Genomic DNA, 19,834 nt, shown 5'->3' on the forward strand with positions numbered 1-19,834 from the left:
CCGTTCTGCTCCCTCTCGCCCTCCCTCAGAGCAGTTTACAACTGACACAAAGTACCCGAGAGCAGAACAAAGAGAAAGACTTGACCACCACCATGAGACTGTCTCCTTCCTCCACATCACCCACCTTAAGTCCCCAAATCAATCCTCCCTCCCAGGGACCATTTCCGGCCGCCTCACCTGTAATCAAAGAAGAGCTCTTCACCTGCTTGAATTGCCCTTTTAGCAAAGATCCCAATGCGATGATCCCCATTCACCATGACCACTGCAAACAGGACAAAGCCAAGGCTAGGTTCCTAGTCAGCTCCAAGCCAACAACCGGTGGTGCTGGGCTGATTTTCTCCCAATTCCCAGTGAAAACATAAAGTGGAATTAAAAAGCAGTCAGTGATGACAGTTGCCTCTGTCCTTTTAGATCTGTTATTCTGGCTGGTGATATAGGAAGAGAATTCTCTTTAAAAGATTCTTGTTTGTGGGAAAATGGTTATAATGTATTCAGCGAAGAAAGCCAATTACAAAACAGACTCAAAGTGATACCAGATGTTAATCATGACTGTCTTTGGACAAAAAATAACTCAGCAATGAAAAAAGTTACATAACGGATAGAAATCATAGTAAATAAAGCATCCATCACCCACCCTCCCTCCTAGGTCACTGGGAGCTCACCTTTGGCATAACAGTTGGGGTTCACTGAATGGTTTGCAAATCGAATTTTGTTTCCTTTCCGGGTAGCATCTACTACAAAATCTATACAAAGAAAGATCATAAGCTCACCAGGCAAATCCACAGCTTCCTGAACCTGATTTCAAAATCAATTAAATGGTAACAGAAATAATCCAGTGGGAATTTTGAGGACCAGCAGCACGCAGCATAAGAATATGGCCTCATGTGGGTGCGCTCCCTTTGGGTCCCCCCATTGCGCTCCCTTTGGGTCCCCCCATTTTGCTGGAATTACAGATCTCCTCTTCCCCTCTACTGGGGAGATTTCTGAGGTGTAAGTGCTCAGTGCTCCGATTATAAACATAACCCAGAAATGGGGGTTCTCCCAAAGCAAGTGAACTGTGGCTCGTGGTGTCTTGAAGTTTAACCTGCTGACATCCAGACGGTGGAGAAATCATGGCTGATCTGAACGTGGGCTATTGTAAGGGCAATCTGGTAGAAAGACCTGTCTGAGACCACCTTGGGGCCAGAGAAAGAGACTCCATACCATTGTTGAGGTTGAAGAGGAAGCTGGACATGTATTTATCATAGACCTTCCCCCGTCGATCAGCCTCATCCTGAGAGATAAGCTGCAGGGACAGACAAAGAACAAACAGGGGATCGGGCTATCTGCTCAGGGCATGGTACCCTGCCCACAGAAAAGGCTGGGAGGGGACAGTGTCACAAGTAGGTGCTTACTGAGTATCATGATGAGAATCACAGGAGACAGAGCTCAAGTTAGTTCATTCCAATCCCCACCCAATGTGACCAGTATGAAGACTGAAGAGAGTTCCCTGCCTGCCCCCCTTGTGTGGCCTGAGTTGGGAAAGAATTTCAGAAGAGTGGTTTATCTCAGGACTGCAAACCCTTCTGTGGGATCCCCCAAGAGGCCACACGGGAACTCAACTGAGTTATTTAGAGAATAATTCATAGAGGTCTGGCCCACAGAAAATCAGAGTTTCTCATCAGTATCTCCCCAGATAGGAATGTGGTCCAAACCGATAGCACTCACCTCACCACAGTACTCAGAAATGAATTCGTTCTTTTGCACAGACTCCTTAATGAAGGTGCCCCATCCGGCCACATCTGAGGGGGCCAGCAGCAGGTGCTGGGGAAGAGGGAGTCAAACCTCAGACTACAAGGCATGTGTGAGTGGGCGGGGGGGGTGTGCTGGATGTGCACGTGTGCTGGGGGTGGGCAGGGTGGAAAGAACAAGCAACTGTTAAGAGGATCTGAAAACAGAAAAAGGTCTAAGCCATTCTGTTCTGGGGAGAGGAAAAACAAAGAAGGGAGGTGGCAAAAGGAAACGTGACACCTCCTCCTTTAGGCCTGGGGGCCTCCTAGACCCAAGTCGTGAGGAACTCGCTGCTGCAGGTCAGGTAGAAACAGACAACATCCGTGATGTGTTCGTCCTCTTTGCTCCTCTCGGGCTGGCCAGTTCAGGGGTCACGTTTCTAACTCCTCCCCAGGACAGAAAACTTCATTAATTCAGTACACACGTGTCCCTTAGGATTTGCTGTAGAAGCCCTCCGAGGGGCCAGTGGAAAGAGGCCGCTGGGGCCAACTCTGTCTTTCCCCCTCCGTTATCTGGCCTGCAGGCCTGAGAAAAGTCCTCACCTTCTTGAGGCCTCGCTGGATGCTGCAGTTTTTGCAGGAAACCACCTTGCAGTCCCAGTGCTCTGAGGCCCCACAAGTGAGGCACAGGTCGGGGTCACACTCTCGCACTGCCAGGTAGCAGGGACACTGCTTGGTGTTGCACTGGGTCTTACAGCGACAGCCAGGAAAGCGATTCTGACCTGGAGGGAGAGGGGGGGTTAGGGACAGGGTCAGGCTAATGCTGGGGCTCAGGTCTGACTCCAGGGTCAGCAAGGAAGTAAGTATGATGTGTTTGGGGAGAGCTGGCAAAATAGATGAGAAGCTCCCTGGCCAATAAACATATAGTCCAGTTTCTTTCCAGAGAAAACGGAGTGCCTCCCAACATTCATGCCTGGGAGTCAAAAAAGCAGGTTTGACTATTGAGAGGTGTTTCCTAGAGATTCCTCAACAATGCTCTCTCCCTTCCCCTTATTCGTGGAATTTGGAAGGGAGGTGGTGCGTGGCCCAGAGAAAATGAAATCAGTGCTTTTCACTGCTAAATCATCACCATCAAAACAAGAATCATTTTGAGAACAGAATGCATCCGTTCTACGCTACCCTCCTCCACCCACTGCCCTCCCCAGCACAAGTGCCTCTCCGCTGTGGCTAAGATTGGTATCTGCTAGAGCTTAGAAGGTATTTCCAGCACAACTGCCTGGGCACCAAGTTCCGCAGGCTCTGGAGGCTGTTATCAAACTGTTCAGCCTTGAGCGGGTTAGGGCACTGTGTGATAAGAAGTGAAGGAGAAGCACGTTTAGCCTCTGTCCCACTTCTGCTGATCCAGACGGCCCTGATAGGAAAACTCCAAGTATTAAACTAAATACATGAATCATAACCTGTGTCTGTTGTAACACAACATCCTAGAAAGGGAGGCTGTGACTGAGCCTGAAGGAAAAAGATGCCCACGTTTCTGATTTCTGTGTAATTGTTGCTTTTAGAATCAAACACCTACGGGTTTTTAAAAAATGACTTTTCCAGATCTTAAGTATCTTGTTTCTTCTGCAGAATGCTTAAAACACAGCAGAGAGAACCTCAGAAGGCCCAGAAGCAGCAAGGGGCGCAGGCGGGCTGCACTGGGGCCGACTGTCTGGGAGGACTGCCGGGGAAAGTGGAGAACGCTTACAGTCCGGGTTGCACTGGCAGAACTTCTCACAGAAATTCTGCGTCATGATGCAGGGGCAGGTGCTGTCACAGGGGCGGTCTGGATGGTCACAGGGCTGGTAGTTGTACACTTGCGTGGAAGAGTTATCTAGGAAAGAAAAGAGTAGACCTGAACACTGCTGTGCCCATGCCCCCTGGCTGGCCTCCCTCCCAACTGTCCAATGGCCTTGACTGGGGGAGGCTGGCCCGGCCATCATCGTGGGCACACATTTAGCACCTGAAGTGAGAAGCACTCAGAGATGATGGTCGTTCGGCAGCTAACATGGGGTGATTTGCTTTGTGGGGAGAGTGTGGAAATGGCCCGGGACAGGAGAGCCATTCCAAACATTAAACGAAGTCTGGAACCTGGCAAATGGCTCACTATGCAAGTCAGAGACCACAAGGCTCACCACTCTGCCCCCGAAGAGGTGCTCTCAGTTGCAGCGAGAAGCTGAGCTGTTCAAAGCTGCTGCAGACAAATCTGCAGCCTGCGGAAGCGGTGCAGGGTCAACAAGTGCCGCTGCAGGTGGGGCAGGCGGGGGACCACAGGGGTGCGACCTCGGGCTGAACTGCCCAAGAGCACCCTGCTGCAACTTACCTTTCTTCAGCTGAATTTTCCTGCAGTGTGCAGCCCACAACCTGAAAAAGAGAGACGGATGGGCCTGGGTCATGACTCTGGGGAACTCTGCAGATTTGGATAAATAACAATGTGACCTGCTCTGAGGGACTGTGGTTTGATGACTGGGGACTATCCTCCCCAAATCCCTTCACAGGAGGCTTCTACTCTGGTAGGTGGATGCTAGAGTCCATCTGGAGTCCAGCTGCTCTCTGCTTCGAGATTTAAATATAAACAAAAAAGATGCCTAAAAACAAACACAAAACCCAACCCTCTGTCTATTATAAAGCTATTGTTTCTCCCTCTCCTCCCCACCTCCCTCCTTCTCTTTGGGGAAGGGGGGGATGTGGAGGAACTGCAGGATGGGAATGTGGGAAGAGTTTTCAGGAATCTGCTAAGTGAAGGAACTGGGGGGGAGAAGAAGCTACAGGGACTTCCTTCTCCATCTAGAATTGGTGTCAGTTCCTTCCTTCACTAGGTGATAGTCATTAGGGAACCAAGGCAGGCAGAATGTTGAATTTAAAAAAATCCTTCCAACCCTAAGCAAAGGCTAGCTAAAAGGCAGTGTTATTATGCAACTTAGAAAAACAATACAAGTGCCAAAAGAAAAAACTCTGGTCAGAGTTGAGAAGTGGGAACAGTGGTCACTAACCACCCAACGAGGAGAAACGGCCTCAGGGTGGAGCCACGAGGCCAGCTCTCGTCCCACTGGCCAGGAGCTTAAAGAGAAAGCAGACACTTATCTCTGGCTCCACAGCATCCAGGGGTGGGAGAAGGGCTGGTCCGAGGCACGGACCCACAGGGAGCATGGAGAAGGCTGGCCCTTTAGTTGTGCAAGGCTATACTCAAGAGGGAGGCAGTTGGGGAGTCCAGGGAGAGGTCAGAGCACAGGGAACAGAAAGTCCTTTGTCCAACCCTTGCCTGTGCTTTCTTTTCTTCTTCTGCGACGGGTTCATGAGCTCGTCTGTTGGCAGCTTCAGGATAAGTGATTCTTTGACTGCAAACTGAAAGACCTGGAAGAGAAATCCAACAGGACCTGTCACTCCTTGAGCCAGGTGGTCAGATAAGTGAGCCAACCAGGTGCTGGGCATGGGAGCATTCTGGAGAGCTCGAAGGCAGCTGACTGAGCACTCAGGGAGAGACAGAGTGGCACTGGGATATGGCATCACTGGCCCTGGCGTTAATTCTTCACTATCCAGCCTGACTCGAGAAGAGAGAAATACTGAGCACAGTTACAACTTTCCTGGTCAGTAGCTTTCGATACCTCTGCCTACCAAGCCCTGAGTGGGATGATTCTTATCAACATTATCTGTGTCTTCTTAAGAAGGGCGACTTTGGGTACCTTGCGGAACCTAGTGGAAGAGAGGACACAAGCGGCATCACTTGGCTAACCACTAGCTCCCCCTGCTGGTACGCAGCGGGCAGAGTCTTGTCTATTTCAGTAAGCCCGCCAGCATTTCTGGAAGGCTGGTTTCTTTTCAACGTGCTTCTTCCCTATAGCATTCGTTTTTTGTTTCTTCTTTTCCTTTTTGGCTGTGGGCCCTCTTGAGATTCTGCGAAAAGCACAAATCTTCTCAGGAAAATACACACAAAATTGTGTTGCACATGATTCTGTAGATTTTTAGGTTAAGAACCTGTGCCTCAAGGAAATAGGTATGAGCTCCAAAACGAAAGAAAAGGGCACTTCTCTTTATGTTTCTATTGCTTGTTCTAAGTAGAGGCATCATGAAGAGGCCACAGAGACTCCTCCAGAAGTCAGGGAGCTAAGCAGCGTGGCACAGTTCTGGTGTTCCTTTCCTATTGGACAGACCAGCCCTAACACCGGGTGACTCCCTGTCCCTGCTCTTCGGTATGTCTTCTCACTGCAGTCAGGCAGAGACGGAGGGGCACTGGGACATCAGGTCCCACTGCCTCCAGAACATCAGCGGCTGCTACCAGACTGTGATTCTAGTGACGGCATGAGTGAGAAGGGTGCAGTCCAGGCCCAGCTATCGGGGGTGGCAATTAGAAAAGCTAGCGATAGAACATCTGGAGGAAAAAGCAGCTGAGGAGACTGACAGAGGGGCTGGGAGTGGCAGCTACAGAGGCAGGAGCAGAAGCATGCCAGATAAGAAGGTCCCCTGAAAGACTTGGGAGCCCCTTCTAGGAAAGGTGTACACATTTAGAAAGACAGACAGGAACCAAAAACAAAGAACAAAGATGAAAAAAAGCTAAAAGAGTATAGAAACATCCAGAAGAGTTAGATAGCAGCTAGAGGCAGAAATAAGAATTCAGTGAAGAGGAAAGCAGGTTCCCACGCACTGCGAGGCCTGGCATCTGCAGAAGGTCCCAGGTTTAGGGAACCTATCTCGTGGCCCAGAAGCACCCACTCACGAGGGACTGAGCCTAAGACGGCTTCCCTTGAGATGGGCAGCCACACAAGACGGCAAAAGGGCTGACAGAGCAGTGGATGAAAGGAGGGCCGCGCGTGTCCCTGCTCTTCTCTGATAGTACCTGCTTGCACGTCTTAGTGCCCAGAAGTCTGGCTATTGAACAGAAGTTGTTGAAGTAGGTGCCATGAAAGACTCGAAAAAGGGATTCCTCAGCCCCAGTCCATTCCACAGGCTCCGAGGGTGCCTCCACTACACAGAGCTGAGGTGGGGCCGGACTAGCCTTCTGCTTCGTGGGGGTCTGACAGCGAGAGTTGGCCTCTAAGAGAGGAAGAGATAAGAACCAGGACAAGAGAGAATGCAGTTGTCATCAGTAGTTTGCCACAGACTCCGAAGGACTTCATGCTACCTTGAGGAACCAAAACATCTCCTGTCTCTAGTGTCTATGGCGAAGCTGTAGAAAGAACTAACCGTTTTTAAAAGGTAGTTAACTTCAAGTGTTAGGCACTGATCCCACGTTTAGCAGAGGCCTTGAGTAGAAAGAAAAGATCGCTTTCTGTTCAGCGTACCTGAGGAACTGGAGGCCCAGTCATTGCCTGTATCCCTGTCACTGTCCCCTTCCTTAGTCTCAGCCACAGCAGAGGCTGAAGTGTTGGAGCAGGAAGCACTGACCATGTGGTGCCTTCGCCGGCGGCGACCGGAGCACTTGGAGCGAGGGTTGTGAAGCATGGCGTACTCCTTTGCTCCTTCCTGCAATGGATACGTTATAGCTGGGAAGCGGGAACAGGCCCAGAGTCACCATCCTGCTCCCCTCCTCACAAACCACCTTCTTTAACACCTGCGCTTACGTGTAATGACCCTGTCTTTTTCTTGCTCTGTACCATGTCAGTGTGACCATATAAAAGCTGCTTAACAAACATTGTAGGGGCGCCTGTGTGGCTCAGTTGGGTGAGCATCCGACTCTTGATCTCAGCTCAGGTCTTGATCTCATGGTTGTGAGTTCAAGCCCCGAGCCGGGCTCCCCACTGGGTGTGAAGCCTACTTAAAAAAAAAATTCTCAAACTTATAAATTTATCTAAAAAAAGATATAATCTATGCATCTTCAACTTTCCAGTGAGTTGTATCTAAAACTCATTTGCATGTCAGCTATATAGAATTTGAGAACACATTCTCCTGTGGAGAGGCAATGAGGTTCAGAGAGGGGAAGGGACCTGTTTCTCTTATATTATATTACTATGTATTAGTATATATACTAATAGAAAACACTATATAGTATACAATATACAGTACAGTATTAATATAATAAACGTTATATATATAGTATATATACTAATATATTATACCATACACACACACACACACACACACACACACACCATATATTAGTATATAGCTCATTGTTCCAGAATAGGAACAAGAATCAGGGCTCCCTGTCCCCAGGCCACATTGTTCCTTTTATTCTACTGCATTGCTTCTGTTTCAATAATAAAATATGTAGTCCTTAAATTTCTACAATATCACTAGTTACTTCTAGAACTTTCTTCCAAATCAGTACATTAAACTTGGAAGGATATAGTTCATTACTTCATAGCATGCTTTATTAAAAAAAAAAAAAAAAAAGACCAAATAACTATCATTCAGCTTGATCATCTGTCTTCTCATCAGACTTGGTTCCCAAATACTTCTAGCTGTTTCTGAAAACCAAATCTACATGTAAAGGATAAATGTTTACTACTACTAAGGCTATTCAGATTAATATCCTGTAGGCCTTAAAGGAAATTCTAAAGAAGTTTTAAAATTAATTGAATCCGACATCATGTGCCTGTGCTACCATGTGCACACAAAGCATCGCTGACAACTCTTCTAACTCAAAAGGTTTAACATAAACATAATTAGCCTCCAGAGCTAATTTTAGCTCATGGGAAATAGAGGGTAGAGAAACAAGTTAAATAACACCAGGAGAAAACCACAGACAAATCCAGAATATGGGACAGTATTCTACAAGACAATGAGCCTGGATTTTTCAAAAAGAAAAAAAAATGGTGTGATGATTTGAGATTAAAGGAGACTGAAAAGATGTAATAACCAAATATGACACATGACTGGATGACCTTGGTTTAGAGAAAACCCCAAACCCAGCTATCCTTGGCGCAGCTGAAAAAATTTAAACATGGAATGGACAGATGATATTATGAAATTCTTGTGACTTTTCTTAGGTGTAATAATGTGATTATATAAGAGAATGTCTTTATTTTTAGGAAGTGCATGCTAAAATACTTTGCAAACAAGTATCTCAATGTCTGCGACTCATTTTCAAATGGCTCAGCAAAAGACATGCATACACAAATAGAGGGACAAAGTAAATATGGAAAAAATGTCTTTAAATCTAAGAATAAGGTATCTTACACCTTCTGTGCATGATTGAGAATGTTCTTAATAAAATGTGTGGGGGAAAACAGTCGAGCATTATAGCTGAATATGGACTGACTTCTAAAAAGCAATAAAAAAAACTGCACAGACATTTCCGTATGTGAAACACACACACAGAGACATACATTTTGGGCACTGACGGCATCTTTGTGAAGCATGTACAGGGTCCCAGGGTAACTGCTGTGAGAGGGACAACATATAAATGCTGGTATGTTGATATAACATGGTGCACTTTTTAAAAGTGTGGAGTAATTTATTTTTTTCAAGATTTTTATTTATTTGAGAGTGAGCAAGAGACAGAGCAAGTGAGAGACAGAAAGAGAGAGAGAAAGAGCATGCACGTGTGGGGGGAGGGGCAGAGGCAGAGGGAGAAGCGGGCTTCCCGCTGAGCAGGGAACCTGATGTGGGGCTCGATCCCAGGACCCTGGGATCATGATGAGATCATGACCTGAGCTGAAGGCAGATGCTTGACTGACTGAGCCACGCAGGCGCCCCAAGTGTGGAGTAATTTATTTATTTTATTTTATTTTATTTTTTTAAGATTTTTTATTTATTTGCGAGAGAGAATGAGAGACAGAGAGCATGAGAGGGAGGAGGGTCTGAGGGAGAAGCAGACTCCCCGCTGAGCAGGGAGCCCGATGTGGAACTCGATCCTGGGACTCGAGGATCATGACCTGAGCCAAAGGCAGTTGCTTAACCAACTGAGCCACCCAGGTGCCCAAGTGTGGAGTAATTTAAAAAGCATGGCCTGTGGAGTTAGACCAGAGCTTTAATTTCATTATTGCCACACCACTGACACCTTAACAAATTTTGGACAAAATACCCATAGTTTCTCCACTCAGGATGTTGTTGGAAGAATGAAAGTAAGATAATATATGGTAAGGGCCAGTGTGGTACTTGGCACGCAAGAAGGAGTCAATGCACATCAGGGAGAAAATAAATCAGATGAAGTCTATTTGTCCTTTTGCTATTATCATATGACTCATTTTCCACATGTATATCCAGTGGCCCTTTCTATCATCTTTTCTTCTATTATCCCACTAAAGATGGTCCCAAAGGCACTTGGCTATATAACCTAATTTTAATTGGTAGCAGAAATTTTATCAAGGTATTTTATTCTTTATCTACCCTCACTGTATGGTGCAGAAAGCAAAACTGTGTCTTTGGCTACTGCAAGTGAACCTATTCCTTTCTAGTTCTAAGCATACTGCCTTTCCACATGAATGCAGGGGAATTTATCCTGCTGCATAAAGTCTGTCCATCAGGGAAAGGTCCATCTGGCATCTGGCTATTTACCTTACAATGAAACATCAGTGCTTTCATGTGTTATTTCTCCTACGTTTGTATGCATTTAAAGGAAGACAGCAAAGAAAATGCTGTCACACACACGCACTCCTCACTCCATAAGACTAACTTCACAGTCCTTAGTATCTGGGAGCTCCTTAAGAGCAGAGGTCATGGGGTGTCTGGGTGGCTCAGTTGGTTAAGTGTGTCTGACTCTTGATTTTGGCTCAGGGTCATGAGATTGAGCCCCACGTCAGGCTCTACACTCTGTGTGGACTCTACTTGAGATTCTCTCTCTGCCCCTCACCCTGCTCACTCTCTCTCTAAATGGATAAAGTTAAAAAAAAAAAAAAAAGAGCAGAAGTCATGTTTTATCTGTGCTTTATGACTCCCAGAGTGCTACATTTTGGCTCATTTGGTTTGTATTCTCAGCAGCAGAAAACGGAAGGACCATTTCCTGCTAAATTTTCAACAGAGTTAACAATGGCAGAACAGTTTAAGAACATACCAGCAAGGCATGCCAGGCTGGCTCAGTCAGAGGAGCATGTGACTCTTGATCTCGGGGCATGAGTTTGAGCCCCATGTTGGGTGTTAAATAAATAAAAGTTAAAAAAAAAAAACAAAACATACCAGCAAAAGGAAGCAGTCTGTGCCACATGGTTCTGGTTCAATCTTGATCTCTTTGTTCTTGCGTTTATATACATTAGGGGTAGCGTGAAAAGCTGGAAAAAACAGAACTGTCCTGTTTCCAATGGTTCATCCACTTGATAGGATGGGGAAGAACAAAACTGAATTAGGGAGCCATTGTGGGAAAATTTAGATATAATCAGCTACCATCAGGGTGCACAAAATTTAATCATTTCTGACATCAACAATCCTTTCAAAGCTAATAGGTACTCAGGGACACTTAGGTTGCTGGTTATTCTGTCCTAACCATGCAAAGCACATCACACTACAACTGAACAAGTGAATATCGAACCGGGCCTTTGTAAAGCCATCATCCGATCAGAAGCCAGGAACTCTGTATGATTAACTGAAATAAACAGAAGGAAATGGAGTCTGGGGATGGAGAACAGGAGAGCATTTCAGAGTCGCCCCACTCACGGTGAAGGAAGCAGTCATATTTGAAGCAGCGTCGACAAAACAGTGTGTGGAAGGAGTGCAGAGACTGCTCCCGCTGCACGGACTTGGCATTGGGGCCGTCGATGTTGGGTGTGCACTGAGGGGGAAGGGCATTGGGGTCTGACATCTCCGTTAGCTCTCGATACCTATTTTTAAAAAGAGAGATAAGAATTCCTTCCAAGGAAATGTCTTCGCTGAGAAAATACAGACTGCATACTGCCACTCATCCAGGTGCATACTGCCACTCATCCAGGTACAGTCTGCCAAGGGAGGATGGGTTTTTTATGGGCTTCGTTGATGACGGAAGGGTGTATAACTAAGTGGATATGTCATTGCAATTGTGCTGGGCTGGGCATATGTCTGAAAGCAAAGAGAGGGAAAGATTTGGTAAGTATGGTGCTGGAGTAACTCTCCAGAAAAATGGCAGAATTTAAAAAGTTCTCTGCCCAAACTTATTCAAAATCCAGCAATGGTGACCCTTGATATGGGAATGGGCATTTAGAGGTAAGCAGGCAAGCAGGAAATAATCAGAAGTGGAAGCAAATCACAGTGTACTTACCAGAAACAAAGCTTTTTATTAACCAAAAACAGGCTTGAATAACAGTTTTGCCTGAGCACTCTACATGGCCTGAGTGGGACAGCTTTCCCTACCTCTCCTTCATGTCATCTGGAACACCATTCTCAGGGAACATCGAGGCAATTGCACTGAAGATCATGTCATTTGGGAACTGTTTCTTGGAACTCTTTTTGTTGCCTGAATTGGAAATGACAAAAGACTCCTGAGTGCTATAATCAGAGTATGCAAACAAAACTGTTTGGTCATTTTCCCTTAGGTCACAGCATTTTGATTAGAGCGGCTTTGTTAACCTAACCACTGACTGTTTAGGAACACATAAAGAAGGTCAGTGCTACCTGGACTTATCTAATAGGCTACCAGTAATAAGGAAATCAGAGTCATGTATACGTTAATGACAAAACCCACAGTCCAAGACGGAAACTAGAGGGAAAAACATGAGTTTTCGTGGAGAGATGTGAATATTGAAGAATACCATCACAATGATGGTGCTGAAAAATAAGACAGTGACACTATGTCCCCAGACATCTAATTACATAACAGAGAGCATAATTAAACATTAAGTTAATTAAATATTAACAACACAGAAAAATGCTTATGATAGAAGATCAAATAAAAAGGGATATAAAATTGTGTTTGGGAGGGGGCATGATCCCATTTCACATGATGCATATAAACATGTTGATTTATACATGTACTTTATTTATTTATTTATTTTTAAAGATTTTATTTTTTGAGAGAGAGAGAGAGACAGTGAGAGAGGGAACACAAGCAGGGGGAGTGGGAGAGGGAGAGGCAGGCTTCCCGCAGAACAGGGAGCCTGATGTGGGGCTTGATCCCAGGACCCTGGGAGCATGACCTGAGCCAAAGACAGCTGCTTAACGACTGAGCCACTGAGGCGCCCCATACATGTACTTTAAAAAGCCTGAGATAGGGCGCCTGGGTGGCTCAGTTGGTTAAGCGACTGCCTTCGGCTCAGGTCATGATCCTGGAGTCCCGGGATCGAGTGCCACATCGGGCTCCCTGCTCAGCAGGGAGTCTGCTTCTCCCTCTGACCCTTTTCCCTCTTGTGCTCTCTATCTCTCATTCTCTAATAAATAAATAAAATCTTTAAAAATAAAATAAAAATAAAATAAAAAGCCTGAGATATAGTTGACATATAGCATAATATTTATTTTAGGTACGTGTCTGTATATATTCTTTGTGTGTGTGTGTACACACACACACGCACACACATTTTTTAGATCTAGAAGGAAATATTAATGCTGATTATTCCTCGATAGTAAGATTATAGGATAATTATATTTTCTTCTTTATAACTTTCCATGTTTCCCAAACACACTACTTTGTTTTCCTTTTAAGTGGACCAAATGAGAAGCACCAACAGCCTTTAATAATCAACAGTTCTGTTTCTCCCTTCTTCCCTCTCCCTGTCACTTTCAAAATGGAATATTTACCTTCAAGAGCATGTCTTTTTCTCTTTCTTGTTACTGGCAGATCTTCTTTGCTGTCATCTTGCTTTCCATCTGAGGTGTCATTGTGCCCTTCCTCCTCCTCATCTGAGTATTGATTCAGAGCATCTACCAACTCCAGGAAAACTGCATCACTAATCAGGACAGATCCAGGGATCATCTCTGGAACATAAAGATTAGATGGATGAGCAGTGATTATTTCATGCTCCATTAGTCCTTCTAGGAAGATTTTCTTGTACTCACTCCTGAGGCCTAGACAGAATACACATGTACATTTTTATATGAACAACCAGGAAATTACAATAATTTGATTGACTCTTATAATGGCAACAGTTCAGCTGGCTGGAGTGGGAAATCCAATTATATAGGCTTTATTCTTATTAGGGTAGTTCATTCCTCAGTCACAGATCAACCTGTATCTATGGTCCAAAATCTCAAAAAAGTGTACAAACAATACAGATGGAACAGAGAAAGAATGATAACATGAAAATGTACTTGGTTTTGCTGCTGATGGCTTGGTAGTGACTTCTTTGAATCAAAAGACAGCATTATCTTCCTAAAATCATACTATATAGGGTTACACTAAAACCTAGGATAACGTCTTTGAACACTAGGGGGCGCTGTGGGTAGACAATGCATTTTCAACAGTACCCACAAGTGTCAAAACAGCTGGTGAGGCCATTGGTTTGCAAAACCATGGGGAGTCTCTCCCCATCTTTCCACTTCTTACACACTGGCAGCCCTTTCTAGAACTACAACTAGATCCGAATGACTCGCTTGCAGTATCGTCAGAATATTATAAGCAATTTCTGGGAGTTCCAGGGCATATCTGGATCAAAGTAGGACAGAGAGATTATGCTCACTGCCATTCTCAGAGAAATGAAGAAAATGGCTTTGGATGGATTTATGGAAAACTCCTAAGATCATACTTCTTTGTGCGCTAAACTTTCTCTCCAGCCACTGATTACTATATATATAAAATCATTTTATGTCCCAACTCCTTTTTCTTCTTAATTTACATTTATTTTAATCTTTTATTTAAATTCAATATAGTTAACATATAGAGTATTATCAGTTTCAGGGGTAAAACTTAAGTGATTCATCAGCCACATGTAACACTCAGTGCTCCCCACTCCTTTTAAATTTAACTGGGGGGGCACCTGGATGGCCTAGTCAGATAAGCATCCTACTCTTGGTTTTGGCTCAGGTCATTATCTCCGGGTCATGGGATTAAGCCCTGCATTGGCTCCACGCTCAGCGGAGTCCGCTTAAGACTCTCTCTCCCTCTCCTTTGGCCCCTCCCTCTCTCTAAAATAAATAATCAATCAATCTATCTATCTATCTGACTGAGGACATTCCCCCCCCGAGGACATTTTTAATATAAAATGTTTACTCCTAGCCATGTGATGACACTGAAATATTCTTCAGCCTATACACACGAGGCAGCAGATAAAAGGAAGATGATGACATACCAAAGAAGGGGCACCACTCTAATAAAGTTTTCTCCCAAAGAACCCAGCACCGCTACCTTCTTCACCATGGACTTTCCCGTCGTAGTTATTGATTAGCTCCTCAATGAAAGTCTCATCTTCTTCTTTCACCTCATCTCCCATGTAGGGAATATTGCACAAAACTGTCTCATCTTCTACCTGAAATCAAACCAGATGTGATTCATTCCATGAATCCACTATGCTTCTCCTCTTTCCTGTTTAATGGAATCTCTGCTGGGTCATTTTTGCGGCTTGAATTTCCTGAAAACGCCTTTGGTTACAGAGTTTCCTGCATTTTTAAAGACTGGCCATTTTGTTTTGCCAGCAAAACCTCAGGTGGGAGGGGGCAATGTTACTCTTAGGGAAAAAAGCAAGTTTAACTACTTGAGGATATCAACTACCAAATGTTTGGCCTGATACTAACAATGATATTTCCACCAACATCTAGAATCTAACAGCATACTTATTATTCACTGTGATTCCACCTATTATCTAATTTTATCTACTAAACATCATTGTAAAACAGGTACAAATATCATTTAAACAACAGTCTAAAAATTCTTCAATTTTAATTCTTAAGTGGAGACACACAGATGAAAAGGAAGGCTTCCAAGAGTATAATCTACAATATAACTAAAACAGTTAGTACAGAAACTGGGCAACCATAAAGCTTCTGGATATTCTATTATACAGACTAAGCCTAACCTCCCATAATCATAATAAAAAACTATGATTAAAACTCATGTCAATCACACTCAGTGGGAACTTAAAGTCAATTGCAGCATGAGCTATGAACATTTCCTGGCTAAAGAAACAATACTAATGGATTTTTGGTATTGTTGTTGTTCAGCAGAAAACACGGTCATTTACCTCACTGATATGAGGAATTCTTAATCTCAGGAAACAAACTGAGGGTTGCTGGAGTGGTGGGGGGGGTGGGAGGGATGGGGTGGCTGGGTGATAGACACTGGGGAGGGTATGTGCTATGGCGAGTGCTGTGAATTGTGCAAGACCGTTGAATCACAGATCTGTACCTCTGAAACAAGTAATGCAATATATGTTAAGAAAAAAAAAAAAGAAGATAGCAGAAGGGGAAGAATGAAGGGGGGGAGACCAACCATGAGAGATGATGGACTCTGAAAAACAAACTGAGGGTTCTAGATGGGAGGGGTGTGGGGGGATGGGTTAGCCTGGTGATGGGTATTAAAGAGGGCACGTTCTGCGTGGAGCCCTGGGTGTTATGCACAAACAATGAATCATGGAACACTACATCCAAAACTAATGATGTAATGTATGGTGATTAACATAACAATAAAAAATTAAAAAAAAAGAAAACACGGTCATTTTTAATTCCCCAAGTATTAAGTAAAATTACTGTGAAGTTTTATTCTAACAGATGATTCCCTTTTGTAAACCTATATCCTATTCCACTCAGAACTGTCACCAGGCAGATGATAAGCAATGGCAGTATTTAGAGAGGACTGATTATCAGAACCAAAACTAACCCTAGTAGGAATCAGTATAAAGGCCCAGATGAAAGGCTCACGGATCCACGTGCACCTCTGTTATCTCAGTTGCTTTTATAGCGTCTTGTCTTTAGGGGATCAGAAAGGATTGCTCCATCAGCAGGGAGATGTCAACCTCCTTAAGCCTCAAGTGTCTGATTTAGACTGCATTTAACTGCACATGTTACAAAATTGGGCCAAAGTAGTAAGGGAGAATTGGAGTCTTGCCCAGTCTCATTCATTCAAAAAGGAACCCACATTAACTCAGGAGTACACTTCAGGGAGCATAAAACCTAACAAGTAAGAACAACTTGCTATATATATATATACACATATATATTTAGAGTAAGTATATTACAACAACAGTCTGCCCTGCATGGCCAAGCTTTGTTAAGTATAATCTGACAACATTTACCCTAAGAGAAGTGCCACCATACGAACATAAGAAAATCATACAGTTTATACAATTACCCCAGTGCTTTCGATACATACCATAAAGTTCTGCTGGAGAGGGGACCAGGAATACATGATGGGAACCAATGCAACTGTGTTCAGAGACCTCATTAACATATGTTGGCTTGCAAATCCTGGGAAAATGCTCTCTATGGTACACTGAAATATAAGCAAAGACAATGGAGAGGCAAAGGCAAGCACACAACCCAAGAGGGAACTGCAGTTTCCTTCCAAATTGATCCCAGTAGTCTTCTAACTCGTACAAGTTAAGAGGGCTTTGTAACAATCAGCTCCTAAGAGGAACCACTGGACTATAAACCACTGCAAAGCAGGAGCTATCTCTTCTTCATCTTTGTGTCATCTACAGACTCCAGCACGGTGCCTTTCACACTCAGCTGGTGTTTATTTCAATTTAAAACTGCTGGTCTCCTTGGGCTGTACACAACAGCAAAGGGCCTCTGAACGTCCTAGGAGATGAGGAAGTTTTCCCGAGGACCTAAATGTTAAGAGAGTTGACATCAACTTAGCTGCAGAGGTGACGGAGACAGTACAGGGGGAAGTGAAACAGTATAGAAACTACAGTCATATTCTGTTTTGGAAAAGAAAATTGCTCTCAATACACTATCCACTCTTTATATCTTATTTTATTTTATTTTAATCTATTTATTTTTAAAGATTTTATTTATTTACTTGGGAGAGAGAGAGAGCACAAGATGGGGTGGAGAGGCAGAGGGAGAAGCAGATTTTGCCAAGCAGGGAGCCCGATGCGGGGCTTGATCCCAGGACCCTGGGACCACGACTTGAGCCAAAGGCAGATAGACGCTCAACTGACCGAGCCACCCAGGTGCCCCAACCTTTTATATTTAAAAAATATTATCTCTTTAAGAAACTAGAATGAATTTTAGATTTATAACAAGGAATATCCCTTTGATCAGTATATTCCTGTCCATTATCCTGGGCACTTCGTTTCCAATATCAAAGTACCAGACGTGCCAAATAAGGCACAAACAAGGTTGTTTTGAAGCTTGTACACAGAGCCCAGGAAATCAGACACTAAATGTTTTGTTTTTCCTGTTTAAAAAAAAAAACAACACTCATGATTATACTCAGTAACTGAGGAGAATAATAGGTGAATAGACTATTCTTTAAGCTACAGATTTACCATCCTAGTTATTCAAGCTGACTATATTAGCCGTACCCATTATCCTTATTTATTTTCTAATACATCACGAATACAGAGAACAAACAACTTCAGTCCAAGGAAACGACGAAGGCTGAGCTTAGACACCCGGAGGTACCTTTTTGAGAAAAGGATGCCCGCTCACGGGCTTCATCAACTGCACAGGTTGGACACGAAGCTTCTTCCATTCTTCATTGAGGATCTGGGTTTTTTCTTGAACCTTTGCAAAATTTGCTACATACAGAGCCTAGAAAAGCCAAGGGGAAAATGGTTGGGATTTCAAGAGAAGAGTTTTAAAAAGCCCAGTCCTCCACATTGGATCAATATATTAAAATAGATAACCCGGGGGTTATTTTTGACCTTGGCGCCCATATTTGCCTGAAGCCGTTTTAGCTGCCGGAGTCGCATGTATTCAGATTTGACTTTTCTTTTCCAGTAAGTGATGCATTTGGACGTTGGGGGATTTGGCATATCCATTTTGCTGTAATCTAAGAGAGTCAGACATGAGAAAAGGCATTTTACTGTCTGGAAATGAAGAATTCCTCAAACTCAAACAAACATGGTCAGTCATGCTTCCATTCCCACTGCATTTACTCATAAAAACACTGTTTAAAGAACCCAAATCTGTGAGTTCAACAAAAGGTTTCAATTTAAAAAAAAAAGATTTCACATCAGTAATCCCTGGCCTGATCACCAAAAAGCTCAGCCTCTGTCCTCCTGTGGTACCTTGTTTTTATTTTTTTAATTTATTTATTTTTAATTTATTCATTTAATACAGAGAGACAGAGAGAGAGAGCATGAGTAGGGAAAGAGGGAGAGGGAGAGGGAGAAACAGACTCCCCACTGAGCAGGGAGCCCGATGTGGGGCTCAAACCCAGGACCCTAGGATCATGACCCGAGCCAAAGGCAGTTGCTTAACCAACTGCACCACCCAGGTGCCCCGCCTACTCAAAACCTTGACTAAGAGAAATGTTCAGCAGGGATCAAGTTAATATCAAAGAGCTTCAGGGGCACCTGGGTGGCTCAGTCGGTTGAGCAATCAACTCTGGGTTTTGACTCAGGTCATGATCTCAGGGTCGTGAGATTGAGCCCCGCACTGGGCTCCCTGCTCAACCCAGAGTCTGCTTGAGACTTTCTCTCTCCCTCTCCCTCTGCCCCTCCTCCCACTCACTCTCTCTCTCAAATAATATTTTAAAAATTAATTTAAAAAAAGAGCTTCATGCATAACTTGCATATAGAACAGAAGACTCCTGCCATGGAAGAAGGAACAAAGTACAGTTATCCCTCTTGTCCACAGAAGATATGTTCCAAGACCCCCAGTGGATGCCTGAAATCATGGACAGTACTGAGCCCTACATATACTATGTTTTTCCCTCTACACACACACCTACAATAGAGTTTAATTTATAAATTAGGCACCCAAAGAGATTAACAACAAAAACCAACAATATAGAGCAATTATAACAAAAAGAGCTTCATGAAAAGATCCACCCACACTATAAAACTGTACCTGCCAAACTGTCTGAACCCCACCACCACATACCCAGCAATAAAGGTAGGAAATGACAACAGCATAATCTCATCTCCAAGTCAACAGCGAGACACACAGAAATACAACACTGCAAATCATTTGGGGGGGTGGGGTTTGAATTAAGTTTCAAAGTTCTAAAAAAGTACTTACTGTAACACATTCTACCTACCTCATAGAATGCAAGGGGAAGTGTCTGGTTTTATAATGTGCCTTCTGTTCTTCAGAGGAATGGCAAGACACAAAGGCAAAACAAATGTTCAGCTTTTCAAAAGAGAATAGACAGTGGTTTTGAGTCAATGGAGCATATTTTTAGACCCTGATACTCTCAGTAGGATGCT

At 44.0% G+C, this 19,834-nt stretch overlaps 1 protein-coding gene across 3 annotated transcripts in view; it reads right to left on the bottom strand.

Moving 5' to 3' along the window:
• The window catches only part of EZH1 (enhancer of zeste 1 polycomb repressive complex 2 subunit), a 30,889-nt gene that overhangs the window by 2,475 nt on the left and 8,580 nt on the right, over nucleotides 1-19,834 (bottom strand). For 2 of the 3 annotated variants that reach the window (XM_027625455.2, XM_027625456.2), the window contains exons 2-20: nucleotides 19,666-19,757; nucleotides 18,326-18,453; nucleotides 18,084-18,212; nucleotides 16,825-16,944; nucleotides 14,866-14,986; nucleotides 13,323-13,499; nucleotides 11,943-12,045; nucleotides 11,274-11,437; nucleotides 10,800-10,891; nucleotides 7,025-7,205; nucleotides 6,580-6,776; nucleotides 5,008-5,099; nucleotides 4,069-4,109; nucleotides 3,454-3,579; nucleotides 2,313-2,491; nucleotides 1,708-1,803; nucleotides 1,204-1,285; nucleotides 663-743; nucleotides 178-262 (exon numbers count right to left, since the gene is read on the bottom strand). In XM_027625455.2, the coding sequence (XP_027481256.1) occupies nucleotides 178-262; nucleotides 663-743; nucleotides 1,204-1,285; nucleotides 1,708-1,803; nucleotides 2,313-2,491; nucleotides 3,454-3,579; nucleotides 4,069-4,109; nucleotides 5,008-5,099; nucleotides 6,580-6,776; nucleotides 7,025-7,205; nucleotides 10,800-10,891; nucleotides 11,274-11,437; nucleotides 11,943-12,045; nucleotides 13,323-13,499; nucleotides 14,866-14,986; nucleotides 16,825-16,944; nucleotides 18,084-18,212; nucleotides 18,326-18,442 (2,183 nt within the window). In that variant the 5' untranslated portion in view covers nucleotides 18,443-18,453; nucleotides 19,666-19,757. The remainder of the gene's footprint in view (nucleotides 1-177; nucleotides 263-662; nucleotides 744-1,203; nucleotides 1,286-1,707; nucleotides 1,804-2,312; nucleotides 2,492-3,453; nucleotides 3,580-4,068; nucleotides 4,110-5,007; nucleotides 5,100-6,579; nucleotides 6,777-7,024; nucleotides 7,206-10,799; nucleotides 10,892-11,273; nucleotides 11,438-11,942; nucleotides 12,046-13,322; nucleotides 13,500-14,865; nucleotides 14,987-16,824; nucleotides 16,945-18,083; nucleotides 18,213-18,325; nucleotides 18,454-19,665; nucleotides 19,758-19,834) is intronic. The other variant, XM_027625458.2, reaches the window with a different exon arrangement.

This window comes from Zalophus californianus, chromosome 16, assembly GCF_009762305.2.
Source record: "Zalophus californianus isolate mZalCal1 chromosome 16, mZalCal1.pri.v2, whole genome shotgun sequence".
Lineage (NCBI taxonomy): Eukaryota > Metazoa > Chordata > Mammalia > Carnivora > Otariidae > Zalophus > Zalophus californianus.